The sequence below is a fragment of the Gigantopelta aegis genome, chromosome 9 (genome assembly GCF_016097555.1).
Source record: "Gigantopelta aegis isolate Gae_Host chromosome 9, Gae_host_genome, whole genome shotgun sequence".
In the NCBI taxonomy this organism is placed as follows: domain Eukaryota; kingdom Metazoa; phylum Mollusca; class Gastropoda; order Neomphalida; family Peltospiridae; genus Gigantopelta; species Gigantopelta aegis.
The window spans coordinates 27,630,843-27,651,417 of record NC_054707.1 but is presented as its reverse complement, the minus strand read 5'-3'; the positions used below and the strand labels follow the sequence as shown (position 1 = coordinate 27,651,417).

The 20,575-nt window shown below is 39.4% G+C and overlaps 1 protein-coding gene across 3 annotated transcripts in view; it reads right to left on the bottom strand.

Annotated features, from left to right (window-relative positions):
* The window catches only part of LOC121381221 (potassium voltage-gated channel protein Shab-like), a 47,722-nt gene extending 27,718 nt beyond the window's left edge, over positions 1 to 20,004 (bottom strand). The window contains exons 1-2 of one of the 3 annotated variants that reach the window (XM_041510430.1): positions 19,900 to 20,004; positions 5,548 to 6,242 (exon numbers count right to left, since the gene is read on the bottom strand). In XM_041510430.1, coding sequence (XP_041366364.1) covers positions 5,548 to 6,099 — 552 coding nt within the window. In that variant the 5' untranslated portion in view covers positions 6,100 to 6,242; positions 19,900 to 20,004. Of the gene's footprint in view, positions 1 to 5,547; positions 6,243 to 19,814 lie in introns of all 3 variants that reach the window. The other 2 variants (XM_041510431.1, XM_041510429.1) reach the window with 2 other exon arrangements.
* Between the last annotated feature and the right edge of the window lie 571 nt (positions 20,005 to 20,575).

Here is a 20,575-nt window from a genome sequence, read left to right as displayed (position 1 = left end):
TTTAATTATTAAGAAAATGTGTTACCCGTCTGCCGAAACTGCACAGAAACACAGAAATGTTGGCAAATATTATAATGTTGCCACATACTGACAATCACTTTACAACTAATATGTCCTATCGACAATATCATTATGTAGTCTTTGCATTTATTAATATAAAATACGCCAGACCCGTAGGAACTGGGGAGGAGCGGGCCTAAGGACTTGTTCTTCATCCCACACTTGAGGACGAAAATGTATGTTTTAAATTTTCACTACTTTTCATAAATAAAGATATACAGATGAAAATCTAGTTTGTATCCCTCACTAGAGACTGCATCCCCCCCCCTCCACACACACACACACACACACACACACACACACACACACACACACACTTCAAATATGGTTTCTACAGGCCTGTACAAATGTAGATAATATGTAGAGGCTGAGGTTAGGAGCCAGTTCCTTTTATCTTTAGGATTTTGTAATCATGATTTCAAACCAACTGTTTCAGGTAGTTTGCTCCACATACTGACATAAAACACATTTGTTATTATATATTGGAATAAAACAAAAATAATTACAATATATCCAGTGTTATTTTCTTTAATCATTCATGGAGAAAGAAGGAAGTCCTGGTGAAAATATATTACAGGTAAAACAAAACAAAATAATATATGATGCTTGTTTCAAGTGGTAACTATTGTAAATTTTGCTTTAATTTGCTAGATGCCAAAAGTAATTAATTATATTATTTTATGGTAACAGTCGAAAATTAGACGACCAATTGTTTCAACCTTTGCCAAAGGTAGCAGGCTTTCTGCCAGAAAATAATTGAGGGTACGTAATTGGGTGGTTATGGGTTTTTGATTTTTTTTTTAGTATTATTGGACATTTATTTCATGCATTTTTACAAATTTTAAACAACAATTCTCTTACTATAATCTATCTAAAAATTAAAACAAAATATGTCCATTAATTTCCGAGATTTTTTAGTACATACATGTAATTTTACCCTCCGTACCCTCTGGCAGAAACCAAGGGTAGGTAAACAATTATTTGGTGTAGAGTATTTTTAATATGACATACAGAAAGCATTGAAAAGTGCAATGGGCAATCGACATTAGCTTTAAAACCAATTAACCATCATTCCTTCTGGCTAGAGTACATATGTTTTTCCTGCCAAAGTGTTAGCATTTTAATTTTAATCACAATATACTGAACTGACGATAAATATTGTAAACTAACGTATCAATTCACGTTTTGAAGCTGTTTTGTTATGAGGTTAACAAACCAACTAGATCAAGAGACGTTAGTTTGGAGTCGTTATGGGCTGTGAAAATTAATTTGGTAATTATAGGTAAATAAATGTGAACTATACTAAAAGGCAAACGTTATTGTGACACAAAAAACAAAAATAATTGATTGTACGGTTTAATGCCGTGTATGAAACATTATAACATGGAAAGTGAAAAATCCGAAGGTATGGAAACGAGCAATAGTCCATGAAAAGGGCGCACCTGCCATATGTAAATGAGCCACATCACTAGAGGGGGTCCAGAGCGAAGTTCACACAGCCAGTAGCGAGTGTGTCCACCTTGAGCATTGATACAGGCCTGGCACCGTCGTCTCAATGAGGCCACTAAACGCTGGAGAAAGGGATGGTACGGGCTGTGAGGGTTACTGGCTAATTGTGTTTTTCTGACTTCTGGACTTCTGAAGGCTGCACAGAGTGGCAATATTTGCGATTGAATGTCTGGCCTTTTATGGTGAACACTGGGCAGCATTTCTCCCGAATACACCATGTTTCTTGCACAAATCATTTAATCGCTGTAACAACTGCTTGGTTGCATTTCTTTGAGCTGTTTCGTGCACATTTTCTCTGGTCCATAAATCCATTCACAAATTTATTACTCCAAACAATCCATGTCACAATAACGTTTACCTTTGAGTATATAAATAACAAATTGCAACACCCTTATTTAATGTATATCTTAAGTACATACTTGTTTTAATTTTCACATTGTAAATGTACCATAACCTGCTGTATTTAGTTCGTGTAAAGCCCGTTCGACGACAATAATGCGTCCATGTTTTAAAACAACTTTCGTTTTTTTCCCTCCGTCCATGACAGGTAAGGTGGGGGTGGGGGGAGGGGAGAGGAGGGACCGCCTGCACTGGCAGGTGCAAGGGAGCACCAGCAGCCCGATCAAATCGGTAGCAGGCGGGTGGGGGTGGTGGTGGTGCTATGGAATTTGAATGGAGCAGTTAAATGCCAAAGAGAAAAGGGTGCGCAATTTTGATTGAGGGAATTTGGCGCAATTTTAAACGGTTGGTCGAAAGGTAAATGGCCGAGCTAATATAGGTTTTGATATTAGTGAATCGAGAGTAGCTCGTTAATTTTAGACCTCTACGATGCTGTGGTGTCTCCCTAGGTTGCTCATAGGGCCCTTATAAAGGGCCTGACCGCTTCTGGTCGAGGCATCACCAAGTACCAAGTTATTACCAGCAGCAAGTATTGGGGGTTTGGGTGGGAGAGGCCGATATTCTTTTGTTCAGCTTCCCCCGGGTGCATTGCAATTGTGTACTCGGAACGGTATTCTTTTGTCTACCAGTACTGCTGGAAGTCTTGAATAACTCTCATCGACGACGTATTGCCTCGCTTTCGTTCAGATTTATGCATAACCCCGCCCACTTCTGTTTTTACCCCAAACCTAAGGCGCGCAGCTGACTGGTGCCTCGCAGCGTGCTATGCGTTCGAGTAATGCGGTCTTTCACGCTAACTTCATCCATTATACACTGCATGTCTTTCTGTGGCCAGTGTCCTTTAACCCGTTTCACCTCGGCACCAGATATCACCTTACTACAGATCGGAGGTAACGACTTGTGCGATGAAACACTGTCGGTGTCAGCGGTATGCACCAACTTGCTATCGTTTGTAAACTTTCTCCGAGACGGAGTCGGGATTGGGCAAGTGATAATCGAACAACTGTTGCGCCACCAGATATGGGCGTCGTCAGCCAGGTACAACAAGAGGGTCTGTGAGGTCAACTGTCTTCGTTCACGAGTGCAAGGAGTGGAAAACGGAGGAATACGGTTCTGACACCACGGGCGATTCTGGGATGATCAGCTGTCTCACCTCGGGCCTGATGGAGTTCATTTGGCATACAACAGGAAAAATACCGCAGTAATGCGAAACTACTTACAGAGCATTAAGAGTCCCAATTCTTTTTGATGTTTAGGGTTATCAGTATGTTTTTGAAGTTACTAAACAAGTATGGTGTATTACGTAATATAGCTATCATATTATCCCAGTGATAGAATACGAGTGTTTCCTGCTGCAGCCAAGTTAATTCTAATGAAAAGTGTGTGTCTGCCACCCACAACGTATTGTGATAGCCTGGTATTGATACAAGCGCTACACCTAGAACGGTCGCCACAGGATATTACAGGAATTATAAACGGTGCATCACAATCTATATTATTTATAATATATATATATATATATATATATATATATATATATATATATATATACACACACACACACACACACACACACACACACACACACACAGTCCCGTATAAACGATATCTAGAGTAGGGTCACAATATCTATAGTGTGTATAGGGGAGCACAAGTCATACTTTTACGTTTATTTAAGCAGAGTTTGACCAAATTTTTTTTAATGCGTCTTCGAGTGTAGGGTGTGGGGTGTGGGGTACAGGTCTCGGTTCCTACGAGGTCTGACTATATCATATATGCACATTCATTGTCAGTCTAATCATTCTAAGACTTGTACCTACTTCTGTCCTGCACATTTACTACCTATCATAAAACAGAATGCTTGGTTACAGGAAATTAATCATTTAATTGAATGACATAAGGCTTATGTTCAAAAGTTTCACACGTCGACAGTTTTAGCAGACTCGGACAGCATGAGACACTGTCGGCTGGCGACGATATCAAGGATTCCAAGTGGCTGTCTCTGTACTTCGGCATCATTGATTGTGTAATATCGTTGTAAAGGTGTTTTTAGAAGTCTGAATGAATGAATGAATGAATGAATGTTTAACGACACCTCAGCACGAAAAAATACATCGGCTATTGGGTGTCAAACTATAGTAAAGGCAAAACATTAAATGATGATTCACACCAAGATGAAAATTCAACAATTAAATAAAAACAGTGTAAAGAACTGTGCACCACTATGCACACTCCACCAAAATGTGTCGCATCGTCAGAAGACACTGACAGTGCTCACACTGAGGTGGAGGATCCTTCTTCAAAATAAATGAATGGGACAAGTATGTATGACCAATGCGAGCACGACACAAGACTGTTTCATCCTTCCTGCACTGTCTATAGGAGGACTGCCACTCTCCCAAGACTGGCTTGATAGCATGAAACTTGTTCGCAACCGCACCGTCCCAATCATGTTGCCAAGTCGAAAAGATAAATTTGTTAATACCATGTTTAAAATCAGTATACGGTACACCAACCCTGGCATGAGACAAATCCAAAGCGGACTTGGCAGCAGAATCTATCTTTTCATTACCAACAAAATACAACATCTTTATTGGCAATAAATAAAAAGACACACTTTCGTATCACCATCCCAATTAAGGGATGGTCCAGCTTCATATTGTGCAAAGTTTGGAGACACGAAAGTGAGTCGGTAAAAATAATAAATTTGGATGCACTAGAATCCTTGATTTCTTCTAAGGCTTTAATGACTGCCTAAACATCAGCACTAAAGATTAATGCCGAGTCAGGCAGTCTCATGGAAATGATACTGTCTGGTGGAAAGACTGTAGCACAAGCCACATAATTCCCATCCCGTGATCCATCTGTATACACAGGAATGTAATCACGGTACTTGTCTTGAATTTCCATGAAAAATTGCTTATACACAACAGCATCTGTGCGATCTTTCTTCAGATGCGCAAGATCAAACTTAATTTTAGGTGATGTAATACACCAAGGTGGTAAAATAGAATATGTAGGAGTTTCCAAAGTGTCTGATAAATAAATCAATGTTGGAAAGCGATAAAAAAAAAAACCAACGCTGAATGCGAAGACCAAATGTACGAATAGCATTTGTCCTTGCATCAAACAACTTCATATATTTGTTGTCAAACACCGCATTATGTGTAGGATGTGTTGGTACTGCTCTAATCTTGTTAGCATACTGCAGAGAAAGCTAATCTTGGTAGCATACTGCAAAGAAAGCTTTTAGAAGTCTGATGCACTTTGGTTCCTTGTTTGATCTGTCGGTGTCGGAAGGTATGAATTCCGATGTAATGAAGAGAATAATATTGATGAAAATTTGTTCCCGACAATTTATTGTCGGATAGTGTACATGTCGTAATAACGACGGTCGTTGTAACAAGGTCTCTCTCTCTCTCTCTCTCTCTCTCTCTCTCTCTCTCTCTCTCTCTCTCTCTCTCTATATATATATAGTACATAGATAGCTGCCAAAAAGCGTGTATGGGGGGGGGGGCTTTCTACGCCCGTGAATATGCTCTAGTGGTATCGTTAAACAAAACAAACTTTAACTTTTACCTTTTCTGCACGGGATGACTTCCTGTTATTAAAAATCGTAACAAGTGTTTGTTTTATCGGAGAATCCATCATAGTTTGTCTGTCCTGTTGAGTAAGACTTGCAAGTTCTCTTTTGATCTGCTCTGTCTTATAGAGTTCGTTGAGGCTGGCTAAAAATCGCTTTCTGCAGCAGAGTGATATCAAAGAGTCCTCTATGCCCCAGTACTCCAAGTCCTCCTCCACACTAACCACACACTTGTCCTTTGGAACGTGAAGCTCTTCACCTCTGTAGAAATCCATGATATATCCAAACATGATCGGATCTTTGTTATAAAAAATTTCACCGTTTTCATCGAGCTGTTCATCAAGGTTGGGGTCCTTGGCCAAGCGGCCAAGTCGTGTGTTTGGAAAGTGTTCAAGAATGGACGCATTTACTACAAAGTGTTCGCCCCGAATGTTCAAAATGATGTTATGATTGTTGACAACACTGGGCTCTGCTTTATCATTATGGTCTGACAAACGTTTAGGTTCAGCGCTGCTTGACGGGCAATTGTCAGAGGTGTCTTTTTCCATTCTACCGGAATGTATGAGAATTGTGGGAATTTTGTTAGACGAAACTTTCGACTGTTTACACGAGAAAAACCTAAAGCCATGTGATGACGGCGATGTCACAGTGAAAACACTGTAATATGTAGAAAAATTCCAGAATGATCAACCTAAAACATACAAATTAACTGAATACATTAGAAAGTGTCATTGGGGACAATAGTTTTGAAATATAAAATATATATCCAAGATATAAAACCAAACCCACGATGTTATATCACAGGTTTCGCAACCTGGCGGTTACGTATATCGATATGTAATTTCGCGACAACCGGCTAGATACATTTTTCTGTTCTGTTAATTTTTCACCATGAAAAAACAAGAGTAAAGTTTGTTTTATTTAACGACGCCACTACAGCACATTGATTTTTTATCTTATCATCGGCTATTGGACGTCAAACATATGGTTATTTTGACACTGTTTTAGAGGAAACCCGCTGTCGCCACATAGGCTACGCTTTTTACGACAGGCAGCAAGGGATCTTTTATTTGCGCTTCCCACAGGCAGGATAGCACAAACCATGGCCTTTGTTGAACCAGTTATGGATCACTGGTCGGTGCAAGTGGTTTACACCTACCCATTGAGCCTTGCGGAGCACTCACTCAGGGTTTGGAGTCGGTATCTAGATTAAAAATCCCATGCATCGACTGGGATCCGAACCCAGTACCTACCAGCCTGTAGACCGATGGCCTAACCACGACGCCACCGAGGCCGGTTTTTCACCATGAATTATCGAAATACACTTTTTGCCTTACTGTATTATTACGTATGTTATTATTAATGCATGAAATAATCATGTACATGGATTTAGAATCGCACTTAGAACGAGACATCATGGTAAATAATCATTTACTTCCAATAATCATGAAAATTATACATTTTCTCACATTTTGTTTTTTAATTAGCATATGAATGAAAAAACTATTTTTTTTACATTAAAAGTTTCCGAACGTTTAAAAAAAAAAGGTTAAAATATCCCAAACGTCATCGCTACATCGTAATTCATTTCATAAGTCGTTATATTTAGTGTCTTATGTGCCCTGGTGTAGTAGCCAAACATGGTCTTAATTCTAGGGACATCAGGTCACGTGACCCAGTATTGTTTTTTTTTTAAAACGCATAGTTAAATTTTTTAGTAGGTCGATATAGCTTCAAATAGTGTATCAATTATGCGTTTTATGATAAGATCATAAACTTGGCAGATATGTAGACCAATATAATATACTAGTATATCATGTTCAGGTATTGGGTCACCTGAAATCGTACACGTATGCGCATGTGCGGTGATGTTGAATTGACCTAGGACGTGTGTGTACCGGCTATAGGCGTTTAAGCCAATACAATGTTTTATTATATAGAGAGCGTCTAAAAATATGTTTTATGTATTGAAAGTTGAAATTAAGATCCGTTTTATTTGCACAGTACACTGAAAATGGCTACCTTAAAATATGCTTTGTTACTATAACTCTGGTTTCAATAAAAACAGTTGTGACAAAACTAAAAACAAAACTTAGCTGATATGTAAACTAATATATTTATATATACTGTAGATCCTTTTCAGATATTGGGTCACCTGCATGTATTGCTGTGTATGCATGCGCTGTGGTGTACCTATATGTGCCAGTTATGCACACTAAAGCCATGTATGAAACCCTAACCAACTCATTGATATAATTATATATATCATGTATGCACGTTAAAGCCATGTGTGAAAACCTGACCACAACTCATTGATGTACCTATACATAATATGTATGCACGTTAAAACCATGAAAACATGACCACAACTGACTGAAACCACAGCTTGGTCGTGGTATGCTTCTTTCTTGTGAGTCAAGCTCAAAGGCAGCTGGGCACCAATCTCACTACTATAATGATATGCATCTAGTCATGTGCAAAATGAAAGAAGCACGTGCAACGTCTTTGGTGAGAAATAATTTTGAACAAGTGGCTCGAGAATACACGAAAAAGTCGAAAATACAATGCCATCTTCGGATACATACCATGCAAACCGACAGCCATTGGATATTGAATAATCTCACACACTTCTCTGCTTCCTGTAGCTTATCACGTTGTTCATTCTGTTGCCATAACCAGCATGCTATGAATGGGCAATAATGCAGTTGACCATTCAAACAAAGACAGCCACCAGTACCGATATTTAACCAGCCACAATAATTACGTTATTGCCAAAAAGATCGAATGGAAGATGAGTAAAATGTATATTGAAGCGCGCATAGTGATGTTTACAGGGCTCCACGTAAAGATAATAGCTCTGGGGACAGTGAGTAGCTTTGTTTGGAATGGTCCACGTAGAGCTAGTAGCTCTGGGGACAGTGAGTAGCTGTGTTTGGAGGATTCCACGTAGAGATAGCTCTGGGGACAGTGAGTAGCTTTGTATGGAGGATTCCACGTAGAGCTAGTAGCTCTGGGGACAGTGAATAGCTGTGTTTGGAGGATTCCACGTAGAGATAGTAGCTCTGGGGACAGTGAGTAGCTGTGTTTGGAGGATTCCACGTAGAGATAGTAGCTCTGGGGACAGTGAGTAGCTGTTTTTGGAGGCTTCCGCGTAGCGATAGTACCTCTGGGGACAGTGAGTAGCTGTGTTTGGAGGGTTCCACGTAGAGATAGTAGCTCTGGGGACAGTGAGTAGCTGTGTTTGGAGGGTTCCACGTAGAGATAGTGGCTCTGGGGACAGTGAGTAGCTGTGTTTGGAGGGTTCCACGTAGAGATAGTAGCTCTGGGGACAGTGAGTAGCTGTGTTTGGAGGATTCCAAGTAGAGATAGTGGCTCTGGGGACAGTGAGTAGCTGTGTTTGGAGGGTTCCACGTAGAGATAGTAGCTCTGGGGACAGTGAGTAGCTGTGTTTGGAGGATTCCACATAGAGATAGTGGCTCTGGGGACAGTGAGTAGCTGTGTTTGGAGGGTTCCACGTAGAGAGAGTAGCTCTGGGGACAGTGAGTAGCTGTGTTTGGAGGGTTCCACGTAGAGATAGTAGCTCTGGGGACAGTGAGTAGCTGTGTTTGGAGGGTTCCACGTAGAGAGAGTAGCTCTGGGGACAGTGAGTAGCTGTGTTTGGAGGGTTCCACGTAGAGATAGTGGCTCTGGGGACAGTGAGTAGCTGTGTTTGGAGGGTTCCACGTAGAGATAGTGGCTCTGGGGACAGTGAGTAGCTGTGTTTGGAGGGTTCCACGTAGAGCTAGTAGCTCTGGGGACAGTCAGTAGCTTTGGAGAGCTCCACGTAGAGATGGTGGCTCTGGGGACAGTGAGTAGCTTTGTTTAGAGGGCTCCACGTAGATGGTGGCTCTGGGGACAGTGAGTAGCTGTGTTTGGAGGGCTCCACGTAGAGATTGTAGCTCTGGGGACAATGAGTAGCTTTGTTTGGAGGGTTCCACGTAGAGAGAGTGGCTCTGGGGACAGTGAATAGCTTTGGAGAGCTCCACGTAGAGATGGTAGCTCTGGGGACAATCTGTAGCTGTGTTTGGAGAGCTCCACGTAGAGAGAGTAGCTCTGGGGACAGTGAGTAGCTGTGTTTGGAGGGTTCCACGTAGAGATAGTGGCTCTGGGGACAGTGAGTAGCTTTCGAGAGCTCCATGTAGAGATAGTAGCTCTGGGGACAGTGAGTAGCTTTGTTTGGAGGACTCCACGTAGAGATAGTGGCTCTGGGGACAGTGAGTAGCTTTGTTTGCAGGACTCCACGTAGAGATAGTACCTCTGGGGACAGTGAGTAGCTGTGTTTGGAGGGTTCAACGTAGAGATGGTAGCTCTGGGGACAGTCAGTAGCTGTGTTTGGAGGGTTCTACGTAGAGATAGTAGCTCTGGGGACAGTGGGTAGCTTTGTTTGGAGGGTTCCACGTAGAGATGGTAGCTCTGGGGAAAGTGGGTAGCTGTGTTTGTAGAGTTCCACGTAGAGTTAGTAGCTCTGGGGACAATGAGTAGCTGTGTTTGCAGGGTTCCACGTAGAGATTGTAGCTCTGGGGACAGTGAGTAGCTGTGTTTGGAGGGTTCCACGTAGAGATAGTGGCTCTGGGGACAGTGAGCAGCTGTGTTTGGAGGGCTCCACGTAGAGATAGTAGCTCTGGGGACAGTGAGTAGCTTTGTTTGAAGGGTTCCACGTAGAGATGGTAGCTCTGGGGACAGTGAGTAGCTTTGTTTGGAGGGCTCCACGTAGATATAGCAGCTCTGGGGACAGTGGGTAGCTTTGGAGAGCTCCACGTAGAGACAGTGGCTCTGGGGAAAGTGGGTAGCTGTGTTTGGATTGTTCTACGTAGAGATAGTAGCTCTGGGGAAAGTGAGTAGCTGTGTTTGGAGGGCTCCACGTAGAGATAGTAGCTCTGGGGACAGTGATTAACTGTGTTTGGAGGGCTCCGCGTAGAGATAGTAGCTCTGGGGAGAGTGAGTAGCTGTGTTTGGAGAGCTCCACGTAGAGATAGTAGCTCTGGGGACAATCTGTAGCTGTGTTTGGAGAGCTCCACATAGAGAGAGTAGCTCTGGGGACAGTGAGTAGCTGTGTTTGGAGGGTTCCACGTAGAGATAGTGGCTCTGGGGACAGTGAGTAGCTTTCGAGAGCTCCATGTAGAGATAGTAGCTCTGGGGACAGTGAGTAGCTTTGTTTGGAGGACTCCACGTAGAGATAGTGGCTCTGGGGACAGTGAGTAGCTTTGTTTGCAGGACTCCACGTAGAGATAGTACCTCTGGGGACAGTGAGTAGCTGTGTTTGGAGGGTTCAACGTAGAGATGGTAGCTCTGGGGACAGTCAGTAGCTATGTTTGGAGGGTTCTACGTAGAGATAGTAGCTCTGGGGAAAGTGAGTAGCTGTGTTTGGAGAGCTCCACGTGGAGATAGTAGCTCTGGGGACAGTGGGTAGCTTTGTTTGGAGGGTTCCACGTAGAGATGGTAGCTCTGGGGAAAGTGGGTAGCTGTGTTTGTAGAGTTCCACGTAGAGATAGTAGCTCTGGGGACAATGAGTAGCTTTGTTTGAAGGGTTCCACGTAGAGATGGTAGCTCTGGGGACAGTGAGTAGCTTTGTTTGGAGGGTTCCACGTAGAGATAGTGGCTCTGGGGACAGTGAGCAGCTGTGTTTGGAGGGCTCCACGTAGAGATAGTAGCTCTGGGGACAGTGAGTAGCTTTGTTTGAAGGGTTCCACGTAGAGATGGTAGCTCTGGGGACAGTGAGTAGCTTTGTTTGGAGGGCTCCACGTAGATATAGCAGCTCTGGGGACAGTGGGTAGCTTTGGAGAGCTCCACGTAGAGACAGTGGCTCTGGGGAAAGTGGGTAGCTGTGTTTGGATTGTTCTACGTAGAGATAGTAGCTCTGGGGAAAGTGAGTAGCTGTGTTTGGAGGGCTCCACGTAGAGATAGTAGCTCTGGGGACAGTGAGTAGCTGTGTTTGGAGGGCTCCACGTAGAGATTGTAGCTCTTGGGACAGTGAGTAGCTGTGTTTGGAGAGCTCCACGTAGAGATAGTAGCTCTGGGGACAGTGAGTAGCTTTGTTTGGAGGGCTCCACGTAGAGATAGTAGCTCTGGGGAAAGTGAGTAGCTGTGTTTGGAGAGCTCCACGTAGAGATAGTAGCTCTGGGGACAGTGAGTAGCTGTGTTTGGAGAGCACCACGTAGAGATAGTGGCTCTGGGGAAAGTGAGTAGCTGTGTTTTGAGGGCTCCACGTAGAGATTGTAGCTCTGGGGAAGTATGTAGCTTTGTTTGGAGGGTTCGACGTAGATATGGTAGCTCTGGTGACAGTGAGTAGCTTACTGGTAGTAAGTGGATAGATACACGTTTTGGTACTAGCAGAAATACTAGCAAAGCCCATTTGCGCGATTTTTGTCATAATCGGAAAATGTTTTCACTTTTGAATGCGAGAGCGATGTTTTCATAATGAACCGAATAGTGATTATTTTTAAACTTTAAAAAACCCAATAATAATATAAAAAAATATTATGATCAAACTTAGCACACACATAGCATATATTATAGGGACCATTTTAAAATTAAAAGTAATTAAAACTATTGTGTACTGGCATATGTGACAATTTTTCAAGTTGGCCGCTATTAATATGTTAAAAATGTAATATTATGCTCGTTTGGTTTTGGATATATATATGAAATGTATAAAAAAAAAAAAAATGTTATAGCAGAGATGCATGCGGTTAGTTTATCTCAGGCAGAATAAAATGTGATAAGAGGATCAAGACAAAAGCACCCCTACAGGTCATGTGACATATCACAACACAACCCCTCCTATAGTTTGCATGCATTATCATTAGCAGGTTTAATATTATTTTAACCCTCTTTGTTTAATGCAGGTTTTCTCTGATTAAAATAAATATAATAACAACCCTGGCAATTGATCACGCCAATCAACAATGCCGTGGTGTTTTCATTTGTCCATGGCATTTGCCGTGAAACTTAAAATAATTTAATTCCACTTTTCTTAATTAATATAGATATATTTGTAATACTGACAAATTAAACTGCTCGCTTACACATTATCCTCTGACCTGCCATGGACAATGCTGTGGAACCTAATTTTCTACGACATACTTTTGCAGTGGCCATTTTCTTAATTGCCAAATTGTGATAATATTAAAATTGTATATTTTAATAATTTGTGGTCTTGGTCTGTGCATGAGCATAAGAATTTATAACAATAAATATGTAAATATATGAAATATATACAATTATTAAAAATAAATAATTTTATCAAATATAGTATGATGAATATATTGTGACACATTTTATTTTTAAACTCATTTTTCATTCCAGTTGGGAACACCATTCTCATATTCATCAATATTGACTTTTAAACTTAATATCTCTTTTCTTTAGGTATACATAATAACAAACCCAAATCCAAATAAATTTCATATTTAGTTAATCATCTAAAATATCCGAAGTTTTGTTGTTTTAGTGTAACCACATTAGCCGTGGCCATTTATGAGTAAATTTAAATGACTGAATTTAAAGCCACTTATTTTCATTCATTTCAACTTATTTTCGTGCTTATATCCAATTAAGGTTCAAGCACGCTGTCCTGGGCAGACACCTCAGCTATCTGGGCTGTCTGTCCAGGACAGTGGGTTAGTTGTTAATTGTTAGTGAGAGAGAAGAGGGTGTAATGACCTTACACCTACCCACTGAGTCGTTAAAACTCGCTCTGGGTGGGAGCCGGTGTCGAGCTGCGAACCCTGTACCTACCAGCCTTATGCCCGATGGCTTAATCACGGCGCCACCGAAGCCGGTGGCAACTTATTGAATAGGAAGACAAGAATTTAGGTTTTCACGAGAGCATAAAATATGGGGGAAACATTTCCATGTTACACACACCTGATGAGAAATGTGACATTGGTATTGAAATAATTGGTTATTGCACTTGTCACTTACTTTGTCATATCTTCTTCTAATGCAAAGCAGCAGGCTATTCACTATCTGGTAGTCCGTTACCACATATTTTACTACCAGAAATTACACCAACAGTCTGGATAATTTATAACATTTAATGAAGTTAGCTCACACGTAGATTATAAATGTCCTGATTTGGAATTTACACCTTCAACATGGAGTGTATTAATCAGGTTTTTTTTTTGTATACTTAAGCAACAGTCAAAGCATTTGAGCTAATATTCCTCAAATTGCCTAGTTATCCTGAGATTGTGACAACATCACTGAATTACTGCCTAACATATCAAAGAAAGTTGAGTAAGACAAATTTGGTATGACGTGTGACCAAGTCATTTATGAAATAGTATTGTCACTTCGGAATACGTGTCCTGAACACTTATACTATTTTACCTTCAAACGAAATTTTCAGTGTGCAATAGGATTCTTGCTCAGAAACTTATTAATAATTAATATTTTGGTGATGAATTGCAAAGTAAAGAGTGTCCCAAGAAGATGATATTTCTTAATTTGTCCCAAGTGTATTACCAGTATATAGTGTATCCCAAACAAAAATGCATGCTTGCGGCTAGGTTGTTGCAAGGTAGTTACAAGGTTGTTACAAGGTAGTACAAGCAATGCAAGCTATTTGCAAGCTAACATTTAGCTCGCATAAGGTAGTCAGTATTTCTGCAAGCTTGCCGCATGCATGTTTTCATTTGTGAAAGCATGTGCAAGCTTGCTGCATGCATATCTTCAACTGTGCAAGCTTCCCGCAAGCATGTTTTCATTTTTGCTAGCTTGCTGCAAGCATATCTTCAACTGTGCAAGCTTCCCGCAAGCATGTTTTCATTTTGCAAGCTTGCTGCATGCATATCTTCAACTGTGCAAGCTTCCCGCAAGCATGTTTTCATTTTTGTAAGCTTGCTGCATGTATAAGTCCAAATCATTTTCATGGTTATTATTTTTTTAATTCATAACTTCTCATATGATTTATCAAATTCAGTGGGAACAGTGGCTAAACAACCAAACATACATGTTACATATTTAGATAGTATTTACAATAATAATTAAAACAAAATTAATATTAATACATACGAATGATAATACAATATGGTTAAAACAGAATCATCTTGTAATAATTGGATTTTCAATTGGCCCCATAAATAATAACATATGCATGGCCATGAGAGGATGACATGGGCCATGTTTGGTTGAAATTAGCCTGGTGGAATTTGAGAAGATGTTGAAAATGTCTGAGCCAATCAGAGGCCAGGGTGGCCATCTTGGATTTTGAATCAGCCACAAAAATAACAACACTTAGTAAGTCATGAGAGAATCATTTGGACTAAGTTTGATTGAAACCTGCCTGGTGGATCTTGAAAAGAAGCAAAAAAATGTCTCTTTCAATCAGAGGCCAGGGAAGCGATCTTGATTTTAAATCTGCCCGAAAAAATAACAAACTTGGTCAGGGCCATGAGAGGATCATTAGGAATACATATGGTTTAAATTTGCATGGTGGAACTTGAGTAAAAGTTAAAAATGTCTCAGTTATTCAGAGGCCAGGGCGGCCATCTTGGAATTTTTATTGGCCTGAAAAATAACAACACTTGGTCAGGTCTATAAGAGGATCATTTGGACCAAGTTTGGTTGAATCCTGCTTGGTGGAACAGTAGAAAAAAGAAAACAAGAAAAAACAAACAAATCACTACACCACAGTGTGGATCTCCAGATAGTGGAGGAATATAACCTAAAAGAAGAAGAAGAAGAAGAATATAGGACCAGGAGCTTTTTAGCATATTAGTTTAGTCAAGACTATCCCACATAAATGGAACATGTCTGTCAGACAGGTAAGCTAATTTTGTAGCCTAAGTATCTGACAACATGTAGCACCTATTTTTTTGTTTTAACTGTTCATGTTTTTCACTTTAAAACCATTGTTGTGTTTTTTAAAGAATTATACAAGATGCAAGATGGCTGCCACTGATGCAAGCTTGTAGGTAGATCGTCGCAAGCTTGCAGGAAGCTTGTTGCAAGGTTGCGGGAAGCTCGTCGCAAGCGTGCGGAAAGCTCGTCGCAAGCTTGCAGCAAGGTTGTAAAAAGGTTCCAAATACTAGCTTAAACTGAATACGCTTGCGGGAAGCTCGTCGCAAGCTTGCGGCAAGGTTGCAACAAGCTTGCAACAAGCTTGCGGCAAGCTCATCGCAAGCTTGCAACAAGCTTGCGGGAAGCTCGTCGCAAGCTTGCGACAAGGTTGCAAAAAGGTTCCAAATACTAGCTTAAACTGAATAAGCTTGCAGGAAGCTCGTCGCAAGGTTGCAAGAAGCTCGTCGCAAGCTTGCGGCAAGGTTGTAAAAAGGTTCCAAATACTAGCTCGAAACGCGGTAGTTACTACCTTGCCGCAAGGTTGTTACCAGCTATTTATTAAGCTTGCAATTTTTGTTTGGGATAGATCAAATATATATGTTGTAACAACCCAATGGCAGACTTCATGGTTAAGATGCATACACATGGTTACCAATATATCGATGCTCATCTACTTTGAGAGAGCAGGTATCTGGCAATATTATGTGATTTAAACAGAAAACATGTTAACACACTTAGTTGCAGCTGGACAGTTACTATGTGATGGAATTTGAATGTGATTTGGTATTGCAGGCTACCAACATAGAATCATTTAGTGTCATCTAGTGTCCAGATACCAAGCCTCAAAGAACTGTGGTTATAATCACTTGATAAATGCATGCCTATTCACAATATTGTTGCTTGTACCCTATGGATACACCTATCTTTTGTATTGAAAATACAATGTAGTAGGTGTTAAGTAAGTTATAGTTTATCCTTATAAGACATATATACACATTTACAAGTACAACTCTTAACATGCTTGGATACATTTATGTATGACTGCAAGTGTGAAATAAATAGGTTCAGTGTCCAGTGAAACATTGATGATCATGATGTCATGTACACATTTTCGATTTATATTACCTGCCATAAAGTGACCGGCTTCGGTGGCGTCGTGGTTAGGCCATCGGTATACAGGCTGGTAGGTACTGGGTTTGGATCCCAGTTGAGGCATGGGATTTTTAATCCAGATACCGACTCCAAACCCTGAGTGAGTGCTCCGCAAGGCTCAGTGGGTAGGTGTAAACCACTTGCACCGACCAGTGATCCATAACTGGTTCAACAAAGGTCATGGTTTGTGCTATCCTGCCTGTAGGAAGCGCAAATAAGATTCCTTGCTGCCTGTCGTAAAAGAGTAGCCTATATGGCGACAGCGGGTTTCCTCTAAAAACCAGTGTTAGAATGATCATATGTTTGACGTCCAATAGCCGATGATAAGATAAAAAATTAATGTGCTCTTATGGCGTCGTTAAATAAAACAAACTTTTCTCTTTTTTTGCCATAAAGTGTTATTTATTTCCCCAAGTTATCAAAAGCATGCATGTTCACTCTTCAGTACCAGATTTACCTCACTCAACAAACTTTGATTGACAGAAGGTTGGAGTAAGTTTGCGCCTACAATAAATGTGCACGAGACATACTTATTAGACTTATATTTTGTAAAGGCAGGAAATAAAAATGTTTCAGCCATGCTGTCCCATGCTTATGTGGAACACAATAAGATAATCATAAGGTTACAAGATGGGGAGATCAGAGGGTCACACACACACACACACACACACACACACACACACACACACAAATACATACATACATACACATACATACACACACATACATACACACATACACATACTTACACACACATACACATATATACACATACATACACACACATACATACACACACACACATATACACATACACACACACACACACACACACACACACACACATATACACACACACACACACACACACAGTGCTGGAGAAAATCTTCACATTGGGGCAAAATGAGTCGGCCTGAAAACCTTCTAGTTTCCATAATTCTTCTCATAACATTAGTTCTAAGTCATGTAAAAACATGAAGTGAAACCCTATATACATAGCTGTTTGGCATAACACTGTTGTCCAGATTCGAGCATTTCGTTTAATTCGAGTAAAAATGGGTCTGTCCACACACACACACACACACACACTTACAAATATGTAAACTCAATAGAATGGCTGCTTGAACGTCTGTGTAAGTGAAGATTAAAATTTGACTAAAATGTTTGAGTTAAATAATGAATAAGTGTATATTGTAACAATAGCAGCTGATGCATAACTATTATTTTAAGCAGGGTAACAAAAGTATACAATTCCATCATTTTCATATTTAAAAAAATAAAATCAGAAATGTACTATTTGTCCCACTCTTGATAACAAGTTTTTTAAAGAAATGTTTCTACACAACAATAAAAGACTAGAATTCCTTGGAATTAAATATCTCACTAACCTTAAATTTATTCTGTTTCGCTCATACATATATATACATGTAGTTGCATTCAGAGATATTCATCCCAATGCACATTAAAGGCAAATCATGCAATTAACTTTTACATTTTAACTTAATAAACTTCAAATTGTTTTAAAAACATTCAGATGAACAAAGATGTAACTGTATAAATTAAATTTAATTGATATAGGATTTGTAATGTGTCAAAAATAGGCATAAATCCGAAAACTCGATATAAAATCGAAAACTTAACATTAATAGTACTTTAATTAAAACAAATGAAATGTTTTAAATATACATTGTGATAAAGATACACAGGCACAGCTATAAACTAAGTTTCAATAAAGCAGGACTAATAGTTTTTGACAAATGGAGCTAACGTAAATTTAACGTTCAAGCTAAATGTAAATGTTGACAATGTCGCCGACGTCGCCGGAAAGGTAATAGATGCATGTTGCGTTTTACCTATGTTAAAACATAAAACATTTTTCTCATGGGTTATCTACTCTAAAACATTATTTATTTTTGTTATTTTGTATCACTTGTGAAACAACTTTTCTTAAACATCTTCGAAACTTTTGATAAATGTTTTGGAAAATTCTAGGGTGGCCATAAAATGTGTGCTTCACCATCGCCGTCCCAAACTGCGTTCACCTAACGACAAAAACACGAATACGACATTTACGGAAATACTATTCTACATTTTTCAGCTACAATAGGCCTACGTGAAACAAAATAAATTGCAATCAAGTAACGTCAAAAATCAACAATGTGGACGTAAAACAAATCCATTATAATAAATAAAAGTGAAACACCCTCCGTTAAACAGGAAAGGGTGCGACGTTTCTAACTGCGTTCAGGCGTATGCGTTTTCAAAAAGTATCGTACTGCGCATGTGCGGTTCGTCATTTTCTATTTTTAAGGCAACTACATAAAAAAATATATGTTTCTTAATTATGCACAGTTGCCGAACACTTAATTTATTAATTTTTTTAAAGGAAAAATTCAATTTATCAAGCGTTCTGGTCCGTTCCACGTTTTATCAACACATCGCTCACACTTGATGTCAATACTGATAGGCATTACGTTCATACCTGAGAATAGTTTGTAAAATATAACTTTTTTAATGAATTGATTCTAAATTAACACAATTTATATACTCAAAATTATTTACAACTGTTATGAATGGATTATGAATACTATTCACTACAATAGAGGCACAGAAATGTAGCATAACTTTTGCAGATCGAATATAATAATTGAAAACAAATTCTAACAAAAAATTTAATTCTTTGGCCTTGTTGATCTGGCACGTGTGAGGTCATGTGACACGCGCCGAATGTTAATTCATCTTTCTCCATTTTAAGTCAATTTCTACGAGTCATGTGGACCCGATATCGGTAATTTTAAGGAAATAAACAAAAACGACTTAGTAAAATTAATGGTTTTAGGTGTTTGTAAAGTTTTGTATTTAGATACTTACTTTTCTCAACTTTATTGTTTATAAAAAATGTTCCTGAACTGTGAAGAATAACCTCATAAATGAACGACATGCCGATGACAACAAATCGGATGTTGATTGCGCGAACCGTGCACAAGAAAACAAAGTGAACGGAATTTGAAGCATAACGCAGTTAGGGACATTGATGTATATAAAATTCGCAATGGATTTCGCAGAGCAGACCAACAGTTCATAACTTCTGAGATGATAGACTTCAAATAAAAATGGTTTAAAATGTACAGCAGAAGGGTTCACCGTGACCAAAAATTTCAGCCCTGGCCCTGACTATAGCCTATAGGCTACACTAGGTCGACATCTTTTGAGGAAAAGACGGTGCTTATTTATGCGTTATATTTTACCAACTATTATATTTGTAAATTGCCTTAAAATGTATACATACCTGAGTATGACTTGAAAAGACATATTTATAACTTAGAGTAATTTATTTGCATTAAATATTAATTAATTGATTGGAATATGCTTACGTATACAACGAACGTACATCTGTGTGCCTCTACGTAAAAACGCAACGTAAACGTAATGATCTCTAGAGACTCGGATGTTTTCTCGATGACGTGTCACAGCATTGTATGACGTCAGACGATCATGAATACACAATTTTGTCCAAAAACATTGTTGGACATGACGGGACAAATGTCCCCACTTGTTCACGTTTGGATAACTTTCTATCTACACGATGCAACATCCTTGGATTTTTGTCCACATTTGTTGCATGCTATTGACGTTTATTCAGAATTTAAAAAACAAAAAATGGTGCAAAAAGGGAATTGTAGGGAAATTATGATCATGTAAACATGTTTTGTTTAGATTATTAAGGTATCTAACCGTATTTGTACAAAATAGTGTAATTTAAAAGTGTACCATTACGAAATATGGTTAAAGATAAAGATAAACTTTATTGCATATAAACATTCCACATTTGGAACTGGATGCAAAAAATTTAATATTATGCATGGCACAGACAAACATGATACTAAACTAATTATTGGTTAATACATGTATAATTCCAATCTCTAAAAATCCCTTTATTATAAACCCTTGGATTGGTTAAATTCGTATCACGTGATGATAAAAACTGGCATTCATAGCACCATGAATCTCAGTTTAGCACTATTTTTGGCTATATTGCCGGAACTACTT